General features: G+C 40.8%; 1 protein-coding gene and 1 pseudogene across 1 annotated transcript in view; both read right to left on the bottom strand.

Moving 5' to 3' along the window:
- LOC108520899 (pyroglutamylated RFamide peptide receptor-like) overlaps window positions 1-16,378 on the bottom strand; it is a 59,634-nt gene extending 43,256 nt beyond the window's left edge. Inside the window, 1 exon segment of the mRNA XM_017860458.1 lies at window positions 15,668-16,378. Coding sequence (XP_017715947.1) covers window positions 15,668-16,007 — 340 coding nt within the window. The 5' untranslated portion in view covers window positions 16,008-16,378.
- LOC108520900 (putative monooxygenase p33MONOX pseudogene) lies at window positions 3,853-4,764 on the bottom strand (annotated as a pseudogene).
- Window positions 16,379-18,217: the final 1,839 nt, after the last annotated feature.

The raw sequence follows: 18,217 nt of genomic DNA, 5'->3' as shown, positions 1-18,217 counted from the left end.
TAGAGCAAGGGGTACGCACCAAAAAAAAAAAAAAAAAAAAAAAATATATATATATATACACACACACACACACACACACACACACACGTAACCAGTGTCTCTTTCCCATAAATCACTGTTTGGATCAGGTTCATATTGACACTTAGATTCTGATCCAGTAAAATTCCTCCTCACAAGAATAAATCCTTTATTGTTTGTAGACATTACAGTAAATTTTTTTTTTTTAACCAAGCGTGTAGTTTCATCTGTAGAATAGCTTCATGGTTACCTTTACACTGGAGCCAATACAGACTTCTATGAATATGTATGTGTATTGGGGCCTCTGCATTAGTAGACTTGTGGGCAGGGTGACTTATAGTCAGTGTACAAGAGTTCATTTTCACAAAGGTCTATGAGGAAAAGATCATAGCAAATTTTCACTACAGAAATTTGTCTTCCAGGTCTCAAACTAGTACCTGAATTCGAGGGGTAGAACTGCTAAAGGCACCACTGCACAAACAGGGCCGAAGCAGGTGGTGAAGCATAATTCACTGCAGAAAGTGAAATTCTTCCCCTGTCAATATAACCACTGTGGTTAAAAACCCAACACTGAAGCAGACTAGTGGGGTCAAAACCTGGCACTAGTATGTCCAGTCTATATGAGCTTGGGAATTTTACTTACTATGAAAAAGTATGATTTTTTTTTAAAGGCTACAAATTCCATGACTTTCTGCAAGCTCTCTAAAACATGATTTTGCCACTTGTCACATCAAGTGGAGGAATCTGTTTCCCTATTCTTTGAATCTGGGTCAGTGATGTGACTTGCTTTAACACAGAAGTAACGTTTGTGTGACTTTCAATCCTAGGTCTTGAGAGATTCTGATGCTTCTACTCTCTCTCTCTTTTGAAATATGGTGCCTCCACATAAAGAATTCTGGGTATCCTACTGAAAGAGGAAACCATGTGGGACAGAGATGGCCTGTCCCTTGCTGAGGTAAAACAATGAGCCCCCATGAAGTCACCAGATAGATGTAGCACTGAGAGTGAACAAGATGAGACTAGCAGAACAACTATCCAGATGAGCCAACCTGAAATTGACCTATAGAATCATGAATGATCGTTTAATTACCTAAATTTTTTGTGGTTTGTTATGCAGAATAGCTAATTAATACATGAACACCTTGCTGAGCCTCCATTTTCTCATCTGTAAAATGAGGATAATATTATAATATTATATTTGGCACATAGTAAGCTCTATGTTAAGACTTTGGTATCCATTTTCGTATTATTATTTCCACTTCTTTGCAGTGCACAGCAAGGTGGTAGTGCCCAGGATTGCTCACATCTCAGCAAGCCTGCGCCAGTATCACAGGAAAGTTAAAAGACAATATTCATACGCCTGACATCATTGTTTCACAGTCACTCTCACCCTGGTGTCCAAATTGAGGTGCCGTCATGTACATTTTCGGGCTATGAACTGAACAGCAAGAATGTCAGCAATATAACTGGTTGCACATGTCCATAATCAAGGGAGGTTCCGTTGGGGTGGGATAGGGAGTTAGGCACAGGGGTTGAGAAAAGTTGTCTTAAATTACAAGACAGAGACATAGGTCAGTGGGACCGCTTCCTAGGAACATTGGTGTTGCAAAGTTGTGCCTATGGTCTGGGTGGCCTGGAAAGACACATGAGCCTTGAAAGGAACTACAAAATCAGCTTCAGTCCCAACAATATTTTTTTACCACCACTTTTTCTTCCTCTAGAAATGTATTATCGCTTCTGAAACAAATGAAAGCAGCACTCTTTTCTGTTTTCTGAGTACAAATGATTAGTTTGAATCCTCATAGTTTGAGCATAAAAGTAATTCTTTTCATGTAAATTATACTTATGTGAAATAACTACTTTATTGTATTTTATCATAAATAAGCTATAAGGGACCTGGTTTTTACAGGTGCTTTGTAAAAGTGCATACCAAATATATTTGATATATTACTAACAGTGCAACAAGTTCTAAAAAAATTCTCTAACATCCTTATTGTATATAAAACTATTCTACACACAAATGTAGCTAACACTTTAAGTAGCAGAATTTTGAATATGTGAACAACAATTATAGCTTCCTTTCTTTGCATACCCTCTAGGTGCCTGGTCCTTTTGACACCTCAGGTCATGCATTGTCATAGCAACACTGTAAAGTGGGAATAAGGTTTCCTAAGTTTACATATTAGGACACCAAAGCAAAGAGAAATTAAATAATTATACCACAGTCAAACACTATGTTTGCCAAACTACAATGTTTGCAGATTCTTTTATTTATTTATTTATTTTTTTGGAGAAAGTAGTAAGGATTTTTATTGTCAAAACAAGAGATCATAATAGAAGACACAAATCAATTAATTCTCATAATTTCAGACTCCAGGGCCCCTCTGTGGAAAGGCCAGCTTCTTATACAGACAAGGTACTATCCAAAACAAAAAATGGGTATTTGAGACCATGTTCAAGACAATAACTGAACTTGTACACAGTGAGGAGAAATAAAAATGTGGTTTCCCTACTTCCCTCCCTCAGTAAGGTTATGTGTTGCATAAAGCCATGAGGCTCACTTTGGTGAAAAATGCTTTCATACAGAAAATTTTGAATTCATTCACCTCCCACCACAGACGTTCCAGGCCCTGACCTGAACAAGGAAATCAAAATAAGGTAACACTACTGGCTTCACATAAACCTCAAGACTATAATCTAACTGTACGTACCATCTCCTTTACTTTAAAAAAGTTTAAGTCCATTTACCTATACCAAACCAGTAGACCGAATTTTCTCGCTTAGGAAGCTTTTAACCAAATTGGAGGTAAATTAATCTCACTTGAAAGTGCAAGAAAGGCTCTGCTAGGCTAGTGTTTGTTCTGTGGCATAGAACAAGGAGATGTCTCCCCTGGCACTGGCCTAAGAGGCCCCACATGAAGAACTGGCTGCAGGACAGTGATCCATTAGGTCTACCAAAAAGCAGGGAGACTCAAGGTTCAGCCTAGAAGCAGGGGTCCCTGCCAAGTCTGGCTTTAACCTGTACCCAGGCCCCAAACAAATCTTGGGGCCCCTAACTGATAAGACTGGAGCACAGCATCAGCCATCAACAGGGCCAGAGTCATCTCAGTGAGTCAGTGAGCACCTCTATGCCATGATTTGTCAGTGCTCACATGGATAGTGGTAAAGGAATCAAGAAGCCTGGGTTTTGGAACAGCACAAACATTCTTTACCTAGTAAGCAGTGATCGAAGTTCTTACCTAGAGTAAATGATGAAAAAATAGTTAATGAGGTCCCCATACACCACTGCTGAGAATATTTAGTCTAACTTTAAAGCAGTACAAAATGGCTTCCTCCACACAACAAGGGCAAGCTTTGTACTAATGTTTCTCAAAAACCAATTATGTCTCCAGCTCTAGCCTCAATTTAACAGGTTTTTTACTTTATTTATTTATTTATTTATTTATTTATTTAGAGACGGAGTCTTGCTCTGTTGCCCAGGCTGGAGTGTAATGGCATGCTCTCGGCTCACTGCAACCTCTGCCTCTTCAGTTCAGGCAATTCTCCTGCCTCAGCCTCCCAAGTAGCTGGGACTACAGGCACCTACCATCATGCCTGGCTAATTTTTGTATTTTTAGTAGAGATGGGGGGGTTTCACCATGTTGGCCAGGCTGGTCTCGAACTCCTGACCTCAGGTGATCCACCTAACTTAGCCTCCCAAAGTGCTGGGATTACAGGCATGAGCCACCGTGACCATCTGATTAAGTTTTAAATATACCTTTCCTATATGAAAGCCAAGGTAAAAGGAGAGTGGGGTGCAAGAAACCTTCTTTACCAGAATCCCTGGAAAGGGCTCTAGAAGCCAGTGAGTGTGAGCACATTCAAGTCACAGGGTTTGAGATTATGGGCCCGTGGTGGCTGTTTCTTCCCTTTCATCACTGGGATCTTCACTGCCCATCTTGGGCAGCTTCAAGGCTGCTGGATCTTCAGCCATTCGGTTGGCCTGGGCACGGATCAGTTCCATTGGAGAGGGTTTCTGGGCTCCTCAGTAGGCCTGGGTGAAAAAACTTCCAGAATCATACTTCTAAAATGATCTCGGTCCAAATCTGACAAGTTGCTGTCCTTATCCCCACTTCCAGAGTCCATGTTGCTAGGATTTGGGCCAGGTAAGGCTGTGGAAGAACCAGAAGTGAACCAGCCCCTGGGTCTCTGCTTAGGTGAAGAGTGAGGAGTGGTGCTTGGGGTGGACTGGGCTGATGCAGGCTGCCTCTCTTCCTTTGTTATCTCTCCACTCTGTAGCTTTAGTTTGTGGAGTGCTTATGCCACTCTAAGGTACCTGGTCTCTTCAGTGGTGAGGCCCTCATGGAGTGGGTAGCCAGCATCTCTCAGTCCTGCCTGTTGCCCAAAATGCTGAATGCTTTCCTGAGTCTGTTTTGTGATCAGAGAACTCATGATGACATGAGTAGCTTTAGCTTTCACCACTGGGACCTTGTCCACACTGTCAATGGCCGATGACAGGGTCATGGCAGGGGAGGGTAGACTGGCCTCTCCTTCCTCCACCTTGGCGAGGAGCTGATACTTGCGCTCTGGAATTATTGGTTTCCAAGGGACGCTGCCCATGTCTGATGGAGGAGGAGTAATGGGTGCAGGGTCCTTGAGAGTATTATCAAAGCTGAGTGCCCAGGGGTATATCCCGAAGGGCAGGGACATCTTGCCTAGAGGCCCACTAGCCTCAAGAGCAGGCACTTCTGGTTGTCTTGAAGCCATTGAAAGTCTGGGATCCAGGTGTTTTTCTATATAGAATTCCATGCTAAGTCCCTGCTACTGTGGTGAAATGATGTGATGACTAAGCTGACAGACAGATGTTAATGAGGAACATGGTCCAGCTGCTGCAAATTAGCAAAGCTTCCCAGGAAGAGTCCATCCAGAGGTTCTGTTATCCTGCTGCCGCGGGACTGCCCAGAGTCCAGCACTAAAAAGGTTCCGAGGACCCACGTCCTCCAGAGGCTTGGCGCAGTCTGGACCCAGCCATGGTGAGAGCGACGGCGACTTCGAAGGTCTCCAGGACTCACTAGGCAACACTGCCTGACGTTTGCAGATTTTAAATGCATCTCAATTCCACAGGAAATTGTTTAAAAACGTTAACATATTTTCATACATGTATTAAAGGGAGCTTTAAAATGAGATTGCATAAATGAAAATATGTAAATGCTATATGCTTCATAGAGAAATCAAATGGGAAATAAGAAGAACTAGATATGCATTAATATTTTTGTTAAAATAAAGCTTGATCTAAAACCTTTATCTTTGTCATATTTTCTGCGGCCACATCAACCACTGGGGGGCAGCATCAAACATTATTTTGTAACTTCTCTCCTTGGTCTTCTAATAGGGGAAGCTTTAATGACAGGCCATGGAATTTATAATCTAGTTAATACAAACACTGATAAAGGATGGAACAGGATTAGAACCCAATATTGTTTGATTCCACAATCCATGTTTGTTTTCACACCATCAAACTGTTTCTCTATCCTTCTATTTCTCCTGGGACGTAAGAACATGCTGTCTTTGAAGATTTCTATTACCCTGAATAGCCTACAATCTCTCTAATATGACAGTAAATGTATTTCTCCAAAACCAAGCTACAGGTAGGACTAATTTAGTTTTCAAAGACAGATAAAACAATAAGCACTTACTTGATTACTTCAGAATTCATCGTTAAGAATCTTTAGTTTTAAGACATAAAAGGAAACAAATAGTATAGCTTCTGCTGAATTTTTCTTAAAGGCACAGACTGAGAGGGAACTGCCAATACCAACTTCTAGAACCCCATTCACTGACCTTTCAATAATTCCTTAGCAGAGGGAGAAGGCATATGTCCACTACTAGAAGGAATTGGCAGCCTGGAAGTTGGTCCACTGGGGAGTATATATTAATAAATGAGATGGGAACAGCAGAGGGAGATCCCAGCACTTCATCCCAAGGCAGGAAAGGCAGACAAGGAAGAGCTATTCAGAACTCTGGTTCAGCTTGATCCTGAGAAACCTAGTGCAGGGTTTAGCCTTATGGGGACACATATGATCAGGGAGCTTTAGTCCCTGTAGGTTGACTCACTCCAATAGACATAAATGGCTGACTCTGCTAAACATATCTATCTACCCTGAGTACCTTCCTATGGAAGAACTTCGTGCTAAGCAGACAAGCCTTTCCAAGGAGCTTGGTGGCTAACAGGGTCCCAAGTGTCACTACTGCAGTTGTTAGCTTGTCACACTTCCACGGATTCAGTTAGTAAGGAGACAATGAGCATCAATGGATTCAGGAAGTTTATTACTTGCACAGACGTCAAAGGCCAGATCAACACAGGAAGACACTGAGCCTTGAAGGGCAAGATGACTGACAGCATGGGCAATGGGTTGCTCTGCTGGGGAGGAGCAGCCCTTAAACCACAGCCAAGCAATTGTACAGATTTATACAAAAGACTGCAGCTGAACCTTAAGTGGGAGCAAGGTGGGAAGTCTTACACTCAACTGAAACCAAACGGGAGACAGATGAGAGAAAGTCAGTCTCCCACAAGACAGGGATAAGAAACTGCCTCACAGTGGCTCCTCAATAGGCTTTTCTCCCGGCTGTAGGAAGTATCTCCAGGTCTTTGAATAGGAGTGACGATGGCACTCCTGAGGTGCATGATTAGTTCTACAGGTAAGACAGCAAGGCCAAACTGGCTAGAATCCTTCCAGAATTTTCTGCAGCTACCAGGAAGTTCTCTCTCTTATTTCCTGAGATAAAAAGTTTTATTTTTTATTCCAGAATTTTTTATTGTGGTAAAATATATATAACATAAAATTTATGATTTTAGCCATTTTTAAGTATAAGATTCAGTGGCATTAATCACATTCACAGTCTCATGCAATGATCACCACTATCTGTTTCAAAAACTTTTTCATAACCCCAAACAGAAATTTAAGGATTAAGCAATAACTTCCCACTCTGCCCTCCCCATACCCCCTGGTAACACTAGTATCTTTTCTGTTTCTATGACTTTGCCTATTCTAAATAGTTCACATAAATAGAATCACACAATATTTGTCCTTTTGTGTCTGGCTTATTTCACTGAGCATAATGCTTTCAAAATTCATCCATGTTATAGTATCAGAACTTCCTTCCCTTTCATGGCTGATTAATATTCCACTATGCGTATACACAGCATATTTTGTATATCCATTTGTCCATCAATGGACCCTTGGGTTGAGACAGGGAGTTTTAAAGAAAATGTAAGCGTATAGCCCCTGGGGTCAACTTACACACTTGGGCAAAAGACAGCTCAAGAATGAAACCACAACACAGAGGGAAGTGAATCTGGCCACAGAGGGGGAAGACAGTCATTGTTGAAGATTTTAATCCATTTATGCCTAAAACCAGCCCTAACTTTGAGCTTTTCAGTTGCAGAAGTAGAATATTCCCCTTTTTTTCTTAAGGTAGTTTAAGTTGGGCTTCTCTCCCTACAAACAAGAATCCTAATAAATCAACCACTTGCCAAAGAATAGTTATGTTTTAGAAAAGCAAACTAAAATGGCATTCATTTTATGCCTCCTAAGTGCACAGTGAAATGTTTAAAACTTTCTTACTGCTAAATCCTTTCCTGTCACTATTTTAAATGTAAACTGTTCTTGTCCTAAGTGGAGAGAATCTTTTACATAAATCCCATTGCTGTTACTGCCACTCTCCCACCTACCAAGAAAATTTAGTGACCTACAGTATCTTTTCTTCTCAAAGTGTGCCCATAATTGATTCTAGAAAAGATCAACCAGACGCTGATCCATAGCATAATTCCTGACTTTACTTCCAAACTACTGTTGCTGTTGGGCCTCTGTTTAATTTACATCTTTTTTTAATACTTCCTAATTTTAAATAAGGAAGTTCTTCATCAACAGCTTTTATCATTTCTGTTGACTTTTTTTATTTTTAACATTTCTCCCTTATATTAATACAAATACTAAACTTACAAATAAATTGATTCCAAATAAAACAAATATTCAAAAAATTTGATGAATAAACACTGGGGTCTAGGGTAGTATTTGAAGGAGATCTCACAAACAGGTTTGGTTTTGAAGGTTAGAACTGATGGTCTAGAGAATTCATTTCATTCCAGAGAGAGAAAGGAGGACTTTCTTGGGTTCCTTCAGGAATTAGTCTGGCTTTGCCTCATCTTTGTTTGAACTATGGATACGGCAGAAGAAAACATGATGATTTCACCGATTTAGGTGCAAAAAGTCACTGGGTTCTCTAAGAAGCCTGGGATTTTTCTGCTGGACATATGACATAGACAGATTTAAACATTTCTCCCTTATATTAATACAAATACTAAACTTACAAATAAATTGATTCCAAATAAAACAAATATTCAAAAAATTTGATGAATAAACACTGGGGTCTAGGGTAGTATTTGAAGGAGATCTCACAAACAGGTTTGGTTTTTGAAGGTTAGAACTGATGGTCTAGAGAATTCATTTCATTCCAGAGAGAGAAAGGAGGACTTTCTTGGGTTCCTTCAGGAATTAGTCTGGCTTTGCCTCATCTTTGTTTGAACTATGGATACGGCAGAAGAAAACATGATGATTTCACCGATTTAGGTGTAAAAGGTCACTGGTTCTCTAAGAAGCCTGGGATTTTTCTGAACAAATTATTCATGTCTTCTATGGCCAGGTGTAAATACCTGGCTCCTGTGTCATCGTGGCTGAGCTTCACTGCCGTCAGGAACAGCTCGGGAACAGATGTCACTGGTTTACAGTGAATCCGTGGATCTTGTCTCCTAGTTGATACTGTAGAGCCCTCTCACAAGCCCGGTTACTATTCCATCGCCACGCTCTGTGGTGTGCATGTCCGCCGCTCAGCAGCCTCAGCGCACACAGCACCCGCCGCGCGCCACGGTGCCACATGGCGTATGATCCTCTGTTGACTTTTTAAGCCCCACAGTACTGTTGATTTTACACCAGTCTTACCATATGTAAATTTCCCCAGGCACTCTAAAATTTCTGAAATATCATAGAAAAAGTATTATATAACAAATGTAACTGATGTTTTCTAGTCACTGATTGAATAATAAAATGGGACTGAAGAAGTTCCAGGTTAAGCTCTCTGTTCTAAATTGGCCCTCAAAGTTAAGATCTTTTCACTAAATGAAGTTCAACAACCTCGTTTAATTCATTTCACAATGTATCAGCTCTCAATCTCTAAAAACACACCCTAACATTTCATGTTGTGTACAGCGAGTGCTTTCTTTCTCTCCCTCCTTTCCTTCCAGTTACATCCTTTCATTTTTCATATAAAATCATATGCAAAACTCTAACTCTTAAAAAGAGAGACAGGACCTGTTATAATGAAGCTTGGAGCTTCGCCTCCTACCATTCTATTACCCGCCCACATCAGCTACTGTGGCCCTGGGCAAAATAGACTGAAAAACCTTTGTGGTGAGGTGTGCTAATTTATAACTAAAGTTCTATTCTCCAGGCAAGAGAATAATTCTTCTTGTATTTCTTTGTATGGCTTATATTCCAAACTTTTCACCATTTTTGACTTCTTTCCAAATTCATCTTGAAAGACTCTAAAAACGTCAACGGCTTTAGTAAAGATGCAATAGGCTGCAGAAAATGGAAGAATTGCCTCTGAGCTCCTTGTTGGACTCCAGTTAATATAATCTGCTTTTGCATTTTCTAAGCATTCTGACTGCCATTGCTATTTTTTAAATACATAATAGCTATATTGAGCTGGTACATGGGGTAGGCACTGCACTTTTTAAAAAAAAATACATCTATTATTTCTTTTAATCTTCATATCAGCCTGAGTCCTGGAGCTGTCAGCATTTATACTACATCAATGGCTATAAATCTTGGCTGCAAATTATAACTTTTTTAACTTGGGGAACTCCTGGTGCTATCAGCATTTACACTACATCAGTGGCTTTCAACTTTGGCTGCAAATTATAACTTTTCTAACTTGAGGAACTTTTGAAAACTCCATACCAATTATTATAATCAGACCAATTAAATTGGAATCTCCAGGGGTAGGAACCAGGCATCTGTGTTTTAAAAAACTCCCAGATGATTCCTACATGTTGCCAAGATTGAGCATTACCACTCTAAGAGAAATTCTCATATCAACTGCTGAGAAAATTACTTTTCTGTATTTTCTTACCCTAATACTCTTCAAAAGTAGTAAAGGTGCATGAAAGTGTACTTCCCCCAGCGATGCTGCCATTACTTAGAATATATTTCAAACTCCTATTTTTTGGAATTGCTTTTAGTCAATTTGCCAGCCACTGCTAGAAAATTCTTTTCACTGCCCACAGAAGGATTTGGGAGAAAGCTGCAGAACTGTGTGTGCACCTGGGGAGACCATCCTCCCCCTGGCTGTGCCTGCATCCACAGCAGGACGAAAGTGGATACAAAGTCCAGCAGGATCCTAGCAAGGCCACTACTCCGGGTACACCCCAAACACTCCCCATCTCATCTTATTAATGCTTAGAGTCATAAAGCAGGCTAGCATTAGAACTGATTTTCTATCTCCTTCTGGGAAGTGTTCAGAATTAGTATTCCTATGCCTTAAGTTTTCATTTACCTCAGCTACCACGAGTCCCATTCTCTCCCAGCCCATCCCTCAACTTTGGACTCAAACCCATCAGACTGTGAACATCCCCTAATCTGATTCAAGCTCCCTACTCCTCAATACTTGCACTGCGTGCTCTGGAACCCTGACATCTACAAAACCCCCTGCATTCTCCATCACTTCTTTGAATGCTTCCTCCCCTCCTTAGTCTAATAGAAACTTGGCTTTTCCACAGAAACACAGCTTTCTCAATACCTGCAATATCCTAGTGCACACAGGAAATACCCAGGAAATGCTGAATACAAGAATGACTCATAGTGTCATTAATAATACTTTAGACTTTGGGCAGAGGAACAAGATACCATGAGAGAATGATGGATGTTGGTAAGATATTCATGTGTAAGTGCCAAGTCTTCAGATCAGGTGAAAGACCATGGCTTATGATATTGATTAGATACCAATTTCAGAATCATCAGCAAAGAAGTGAGAGTCATGACTATAACCTCTATGCAGAAATTGATGATGAAAGAAAAGAGATTGCATGCTAAGCTTCAGTGGGCACTTACTTGTAAAATAAGAGAAAGATTGAGAACTCTCAAAAGGCAGAAAATACAGAGATAGAGACATAAAGGAAACCAAGAAAGACAAAAAAAGACTAGTTCATGGAAACTTAGAGAAGACAGTGGTGTTCTGTAGCACCGGTCACAAGCAAAATCAATTGTTCTACATTTAGCTGGAAGAAACAGAACATGTTCAGTGAGTGAATTTGGAGGAGCATTTGGACATTGTGAAGAAAAAAATAAAAAAGAGGAAAAAACAAAACAAAACAAAATGAAGAAGAACAAGCTGCAGATAAGGATAGGTAAATTTGGTGGCCCTAAGGAGGCAATGGGCAAATCCACTGCTGCAGTCTAGCCGAGTAAATCAGAGAAGAGAACAGAGACAAAACTGTCCTAAAGGAAAGGGCCATGGCAGCACAACTCCACCCTCACATGGGTAATAAAGAAATCATAAGCATATGCAGTTTATAATACTTGGGGGCAGAGAATCCCCACTCCTGCTAGCTCCATGTTGGAAGGAGTCCTGGAGAGTAGAGAGTGAGTCAACTGGTAGATGGAAGGTAAGACGATAAGGGGATGATGGTAACGCAAGGTGGATGAAAGGTATTGAATGTCAGCTTGCCTCCATGCTGGGCACACTTAGATGCTGTGGATCACCTGTATCTCTTTCCAACTTCATCGTAATTCATGTAAAAACATGTTTGTGGCTATACTTTGCCTCACCTATTATTCATGGTCCCCAGCAGTGTACAAAATAAAACTCAATGTCTTTGCTCAGTGGTGTGCTAGAAAACAACTGTTTGATTTCTGTTTATTTGTGATTTTTTTTTCACTTTTTAAAAAACAGGCCTAACTAGTAAGTGCTGATTTCCATGATGTGAATACTCCTGCCACAACCAATTTTAAGGTAACAACATGATGTCCCTGAAAGGGGACCTGAGTAGAGTTGTGCACACTGGGCTCTGTAAGGCAGTGTGGCTGGAGACAAGTACAACTGGTTTGGGCTGGGGCTGGTGCAGTCCATTTTCAAAAGCCCGTCAGGAGATTCTCTGTGTAGCCAGGTCTAAGAACCATTACTTACTTCAAGTAGTGCTTAACAAACTTTTTTTTTCCTTGTAAAGACCTGAGCTGACTTCTCTAGTGCTTATCAAACTTTAATGTGCGTGTGAAACAACTGAGAACCTTGTTAAAATGCAGGTTTTGACTCAATAAGTGCTGCTGGTCCCCAGAAAGAAAGAGGAATGGACTAAAAGAAAAATAAAATAGTCATTCACAGCCTTACCATTATTGGAAATATTTGAGAGAGAGGCAATGTAGAGATGTCACAAACTGGAAGTCCATGAACTATCTGTGACCAAGCCATAAAGATGCTTTCTTTTACTCGATTGCATTTTACTTTTGGATTTGACTTAGAAGTCAGCATCATAAAAATCTGTATTGCCAGCTTTTCGGAAGGAGAGGTCGGGAAGCAAGAACAACAACAAAAGAAGATGTGACAATCCGGGGTAGCACTCCAGCATGCTGCAATTCTGCCCCCTTTAGAGGAGACAGAGTCTTTCTTTTGTCGCCGTTGCTTCCTGGTGATCTTCATTGCTTTGTTTCTGTTTCCTACCTCACTCCTGAAGGAATCTGAGGGGTATTCATATTTTAGGTTTTTACATAATTACATATATATATACACACACACACACACACACACACACACATACTTTCCTCCCCAGTTGCACTACTTTTCTGTCTCATTTCCTGCCATTCCCCACATATAAACTGTGCATTCTTGCAATGCCTTGCATGGTATTCTTGGAATACACCATCTTCTTTCTTCCCTCCAACTTGGCACTGACCCCTGTTCCTAGAACACACTCCATCCTCTGCTGGAAACAGTCTAAATTATTCTCGGAATTATTCTTCAAGATCTAGCTTGAACATCACATCCTTGAGGAAGCCTTCCTGATTATTCTGTGCTCCTAGAGCAGAGTGGATCCTCTTTCTATCAGATCCTCTTATTGCTAATTTTGGGGCCATCTCCTATTCTCTGAGGTCCTGAAGGGCACAGATAGACTTGACTCACTTTTGTACTCTCAAGGTAGAATACTTTGCCGGATAGGAGATCCTCAATAGCTTTGTAAAATAATAAATTGTGAATTAATTTTTGGCTCTTAGATTACATTTTCTTGAACTTTTCTTTTGTTAATTTATCAAGGAAATTTTGCAATGATTATCCTGTCCTATAATGCACAAGCTAATTCTGTTTTCATATTTATCTCTAACCCCTCTACAGGCTCTCACCTCTCCCTCGCACTTCAATTTTGGTATTATTTACTCGATTTATAAGATTATTATTTACTCTATAAATCTTGTCCCAGATAAACATAGGCCACCCCCAATTAAACACTCCTTAATAGAATTAATACCTTATACTTTCATGGCATGACCAATATTTTTCAAAGCACTTTTACTAACACACTTTATTCTCACACTAACCACGTAAAATAAATGAGCAATGTATTACTCTCCTTCAGTATTTAGAAGCTAAAGTGAAATTTCTCCATGAAGTAAGAAGCAGGGAGAAAAGAAAACTTGAGAAAAACCTTGGCAGTTCCCAAATAAGCCCTGAGGATGGAAGATGCACTATACAGCCTTTCTCGGCCATCATTCCCCAATATGAACAGGAGCTCAAGATCTGACTCACTGCACTTTCTTTCCTTCTTTTTTTTTTTTTTTTTTTTTTTTGAGATGGAGTCTTGCTCTGTCACCCAGTCTGGAGTGCAGTGGCACGATCTCGGCTCACTGCAACCTCTGCCTCCTGGGTTCAAAAATTCTCCTGCCTCAACCTCCCAAGTAGCTGGGACTATAGGTGCGTGCCACCATGCCCAGCTAATTTTTTTTTGTTGCTTGTATTTTTGGTAGAGATGGAGTTTCACCGTGTTAGACAGGATGGTCTTGATATCCTGACCTTGTGATACACCCGCCTTGGCCTCCCAAAGCGTTGGGATTACAGGCGTGAGCGACCGCGCCTGACTGGACTCACTGCACTTTCAAACATCTCTAATCCCTAATATTTTACTGAAAAATTGAGACTCAGACATGCAAACTTAATATGTATTACAGCCAAAATAGTAATCCAGGTCTTTTGATCCCCACCATAAAATCCCACTTTGCATAATTATTTTCACCTTTACAAATGGAGCTATAATCATCCCCAGTACAAATAAGCTTCATAAATCTGCTTTCACAAACATTTAGAAATGAAAACTCACATGCTTTTCCCCCAAAAAACAAGTTCTGTATGATGATCAAAAAATACCCCATTAATTTTATGGAGTTAGTTGCGCTGAGCAACTTTAAAATGCCCAAATATAATTACTGCATCAGTGTGCATAAGAAAGTCTCTAATTCATAAATCAATGTCTTACTTTCCACATTGTGTATTACTTTCAAGTCAATGCTCTGTACTCAATGTTTAATGCTTTTTTGAAAATATTTACATTGTAGATTGATAAGAATCAAAGACTTTAACATTCTGACTCACTAACAGCAAACTCAGTTTAAGCTAATGGGGAAAAAAGCAATGCTCACAATCTCAAATCGGTAATGGTAAGATGAAACACCATGACTTTAAGAGAATTAGTAATGGTATAGAAATAGCAGAGATTGAAGGCATAATGATCTATTTCTCTTACATTTCTAACCATTTTGATGTGGCCACAAGAATACACCCAACTGTGAAAATGCGGAGGCCCACGGTGCACCATAAGCACTGGTGAGAACACAACACTACTGCTGATGGATTTACACCAGGGCATTCTCCAGCTGTGTTCTTGGAACGGTTGGATCATCTGCAGAAACAGTATATCTTTTTTGCCAACCTCCACACACTGTTCCCAACTCAGTGACTCCATCTCTCTTCTGTCATTTTTGTTCCCATTATACGGAAAGAGGAGAATGTCATCTCTCGTTTTTTAATAGACAGGACGGCATCAGTTTTCTGTGTTCCTTCTTCCTGCATGACACTTAATACAGTTTTTTAAAGGACTAGTTCAGTATATTTTTACTGCACATGAATTATATTTGTTTTATGTTCATAGGTACAAGAAGCTGTCTGCAAGCCACTGGGAAGTGAGGGTGGAGGCTGGGGGAATGAGGAAATGAGATTTTAACTTTGGTTTGCTCTTTCTTAAAACTTCCCCCCTGGGTTCCCTTGGGTGTAAATTTTTTTTTTTTTTTTTTTTTTTTATTTTGCCGCCTCTGATTCCCGTCCAGGGCTTCCTCCTTGTGGCATAGAGACATACATTGGGGAAAGGCTTGGGAAAGGTCCCCAGCAGTGAGGTGGGGAGTCGCACCCCTCGCCACTTATTTCAGCTCCCTTTTCTGTAATTACCAGATTTGTCTCCCCTGGTTTTCTTACTAAAAGATAAAAAAAAATTCAAATAATTAAACAAACCAAAGTTAAAAATCTGCCTGAAAGGCAGAGGGTTAACGGAGAAGGAGCGAGGCGCGACTCTTACCCCCCAGCCAGTTGTCGGAAATGTTCTGGAGCATGGTGACGGGAATGCAGAAGAAGGTGATGAGCAGGTCACTGAGCGCCAAGGAGCAGATAAAGATATTGGTGACGGTGCGCATGGCCTTGCTGCGGGTCACCACGTAGAACACCAGAGCATTGCCAAAGAGCGCCAGGGCGAAGATGAGCACGCCGGTGAGCACGAGGGCCAGCTTGGCGCGCCCAGGCAGCTCTGGGGTGTAGACGAGCGGTCGCAGCCGGTACAGAGCGATGAACTGCTCCCGCGTCAGGTTGTGGTCCCGCAGCAGCCGGGAGAACTGCTCCGGGGTGATGTTGAGCGCCTGCATTGCTGTGCGCTCCCGGGACGCGGGGCCACCGCCCGCTACTTCCTGGCCACCCGCGGCGCAGGGAGGGCTTCGGGGGAACCAGGAGGAGGCCGCCTCCCTTCCTCTGCTCTGGACTCAGGCGCGCGGGAGGGCTCTCGGCTGCACCGCGGGAGGTTAGGGAAAGGCGAGCAGCTCAGGGATCAAATCCACGATAAAGAGGCAGGAAGCCAAAGCACTGGGAAACTCAATCTCAGTGGCCAAAAAATATTCGCGGTTCAAATAAAGTTCTTCCCTTGCTCTTCCCTAAGGTGAGGCGCAGCGACGGTACGGGGTGCTGGAGCGCCACGTGAGGGTCCCAGCGCCTCTCGCTCCCCGCCTTCTGGCCATGCGATGCGGACGCCGGACCCGGTTGGGGAGCGGCGGAGGGTGGGGCTGAACTCGGTGACGCCCCCCTCCCACCCAGCTTCAGTGGCGCCAACGCCGCTTCCCCGCATCCTTAGGGCGAGGGAAGACTTCCCTGGCTCCCCACCTTGGTGCCGCCCAGCGCCTTTCTCAGGGCATGGCCCCAGTCAGGTCATGCTTATATGTGAAACTGAGTATTGCGGGATTCCACAGTTTCAAGTTTCTCCTCTTGAAAAATAATGGGAGCCACAACTACCCAAGGCAAATAAGGTTTATTTTAAATTATTTTCTGCATTGAAAAATAATTAAGATAGTTAAAATATAGAACGTGGGAAATTGCAAAGATAATACAGAAAGATCCTGTGTACCCACCCTTCACCCAGTTTCCTCCATTCGTTACATCTTAGTTAACTACGGAACAATACAAAACCAGGAATTTGACACAGGTACAGTGTTTGCATATTTTTATCTCAAGTGTAGATTCCTGTTGCCATCAGGATACAAACTCTTCTATCACCACAAAAATCTCCTTGATGCTTTTTATACTCACACCAAGCCCCTCCCTCCACCATCTCTAACCCCTCACAACTACTAATCTGTTCTCTCTCAACTTTTGTCAGAACATTATATAAGGGAAACCATACAATATGCTTCCTTTTAATATTGAATTTCCTTCGCTTAGCCTAATACCCTTTAAATCCATCCAAGTTGTTGTATGTATTAATGGCTGTTTCTTTTTATTGCTGAGGCTACATATCACCGTTTATTTAACCATCCACCTCTTGTAGGACATTTTGTTTGATTACCATTTTGAGCTGTTACAAATAAAGCTGCTATGAAGAATCATGTACTGGTTTTTGTGTGAACACAGTTTTCCTTTCTATAGGAAATGCCAAAAGGTTTTGATTATTGAATCTGTAATGTGTATATTGAATTTTTAAAGAGATTGACTACTTTTCAGAGTGCCTCTACAATTCTCCATTTCTATCATCAATGCATGACAAGTTACGTTTCTCCATATCCTTGCCAGCATTTGGTTTTGTCACTATTTTTTTAAGCTGTTCTAATAGATGTGTAGTGATAACTCTTTAGGACCTTAATTTACATTTCTCTAATGGCAAGTAATATTGAAGCTCTCATGTGCTTATTTGCCATCCTTGTATCTTCTTTGGTGAAACGTCTTTCCATGTGTTTTGTCAATTTCTAATTGTATTGTTTAGTTTATTTGCTGTTGAAAGTTCTTTTTATATTGTACGTACAATTCCTTTGTCAGTAAATGGTTTGCAAATATTTTCTTCCAGTCTGTAGCTTGTTATTTATCTTCTTACAGAACAGCTTTTAGTTTTAGTGAAGTCATATTTATCAATGTTTTCTTTTATAGATAGCTTTTAGTGTTCAGTCTAACAACTTCACCAAAGCCTATTTCTCAAAAACTTTCTCTTAGGTATTTTTCTAAAACTGTTATAGTTTTATATTTTATGTTTTGGGCTCTCTATTCTGTTGAATTGATCTATGTGTCTATTTATCCTCCACATTCTTGACTACTGTAGCTGTATAATAAGTTTTGAAATCAAGTAGAGCGATTTCTCTTACTTCATTCTTATTTTTCAAAATTATTGTAACTATTCTCAGACCTGTGCTTATTCATATACATTTTACAATCAGCTTGTCTATGTCTACAAGAAACCTTGCTGGGATTTTGATAGGAATTGACATATTTACTAGGTTGAGTTTTTCAATCCATGACTAGAATGTCTTTCCATATATTTAGATTTGTGATTTATTTCAAAGGCATTTTACAGTTTCAGCATGTAAGTCCTGTGCATATT

Source organism: Rhinopithecus bieti, unplaced genomic scaffold, assembly GCF_001698545.2.
Source record: "Rhinopithecus bieti isolate Rb0 unplaced genomic scaffold, ASM169854v2 scaffold_55059, whole genome shotgun sequence".
In the NCBI taxonomy this organism is placed as follows: Eukaryota; Metazoa; Chordata; class Mammalia; order Primates; family Cercopithecidae; genus Rhinopithecus; species Rhinopithecus bieti.
The sequence above is the reverse complement of the archived record's forward strand: the minus strand, read 5'-3'. Positions and strand labels throughout refer to the sequence as shown.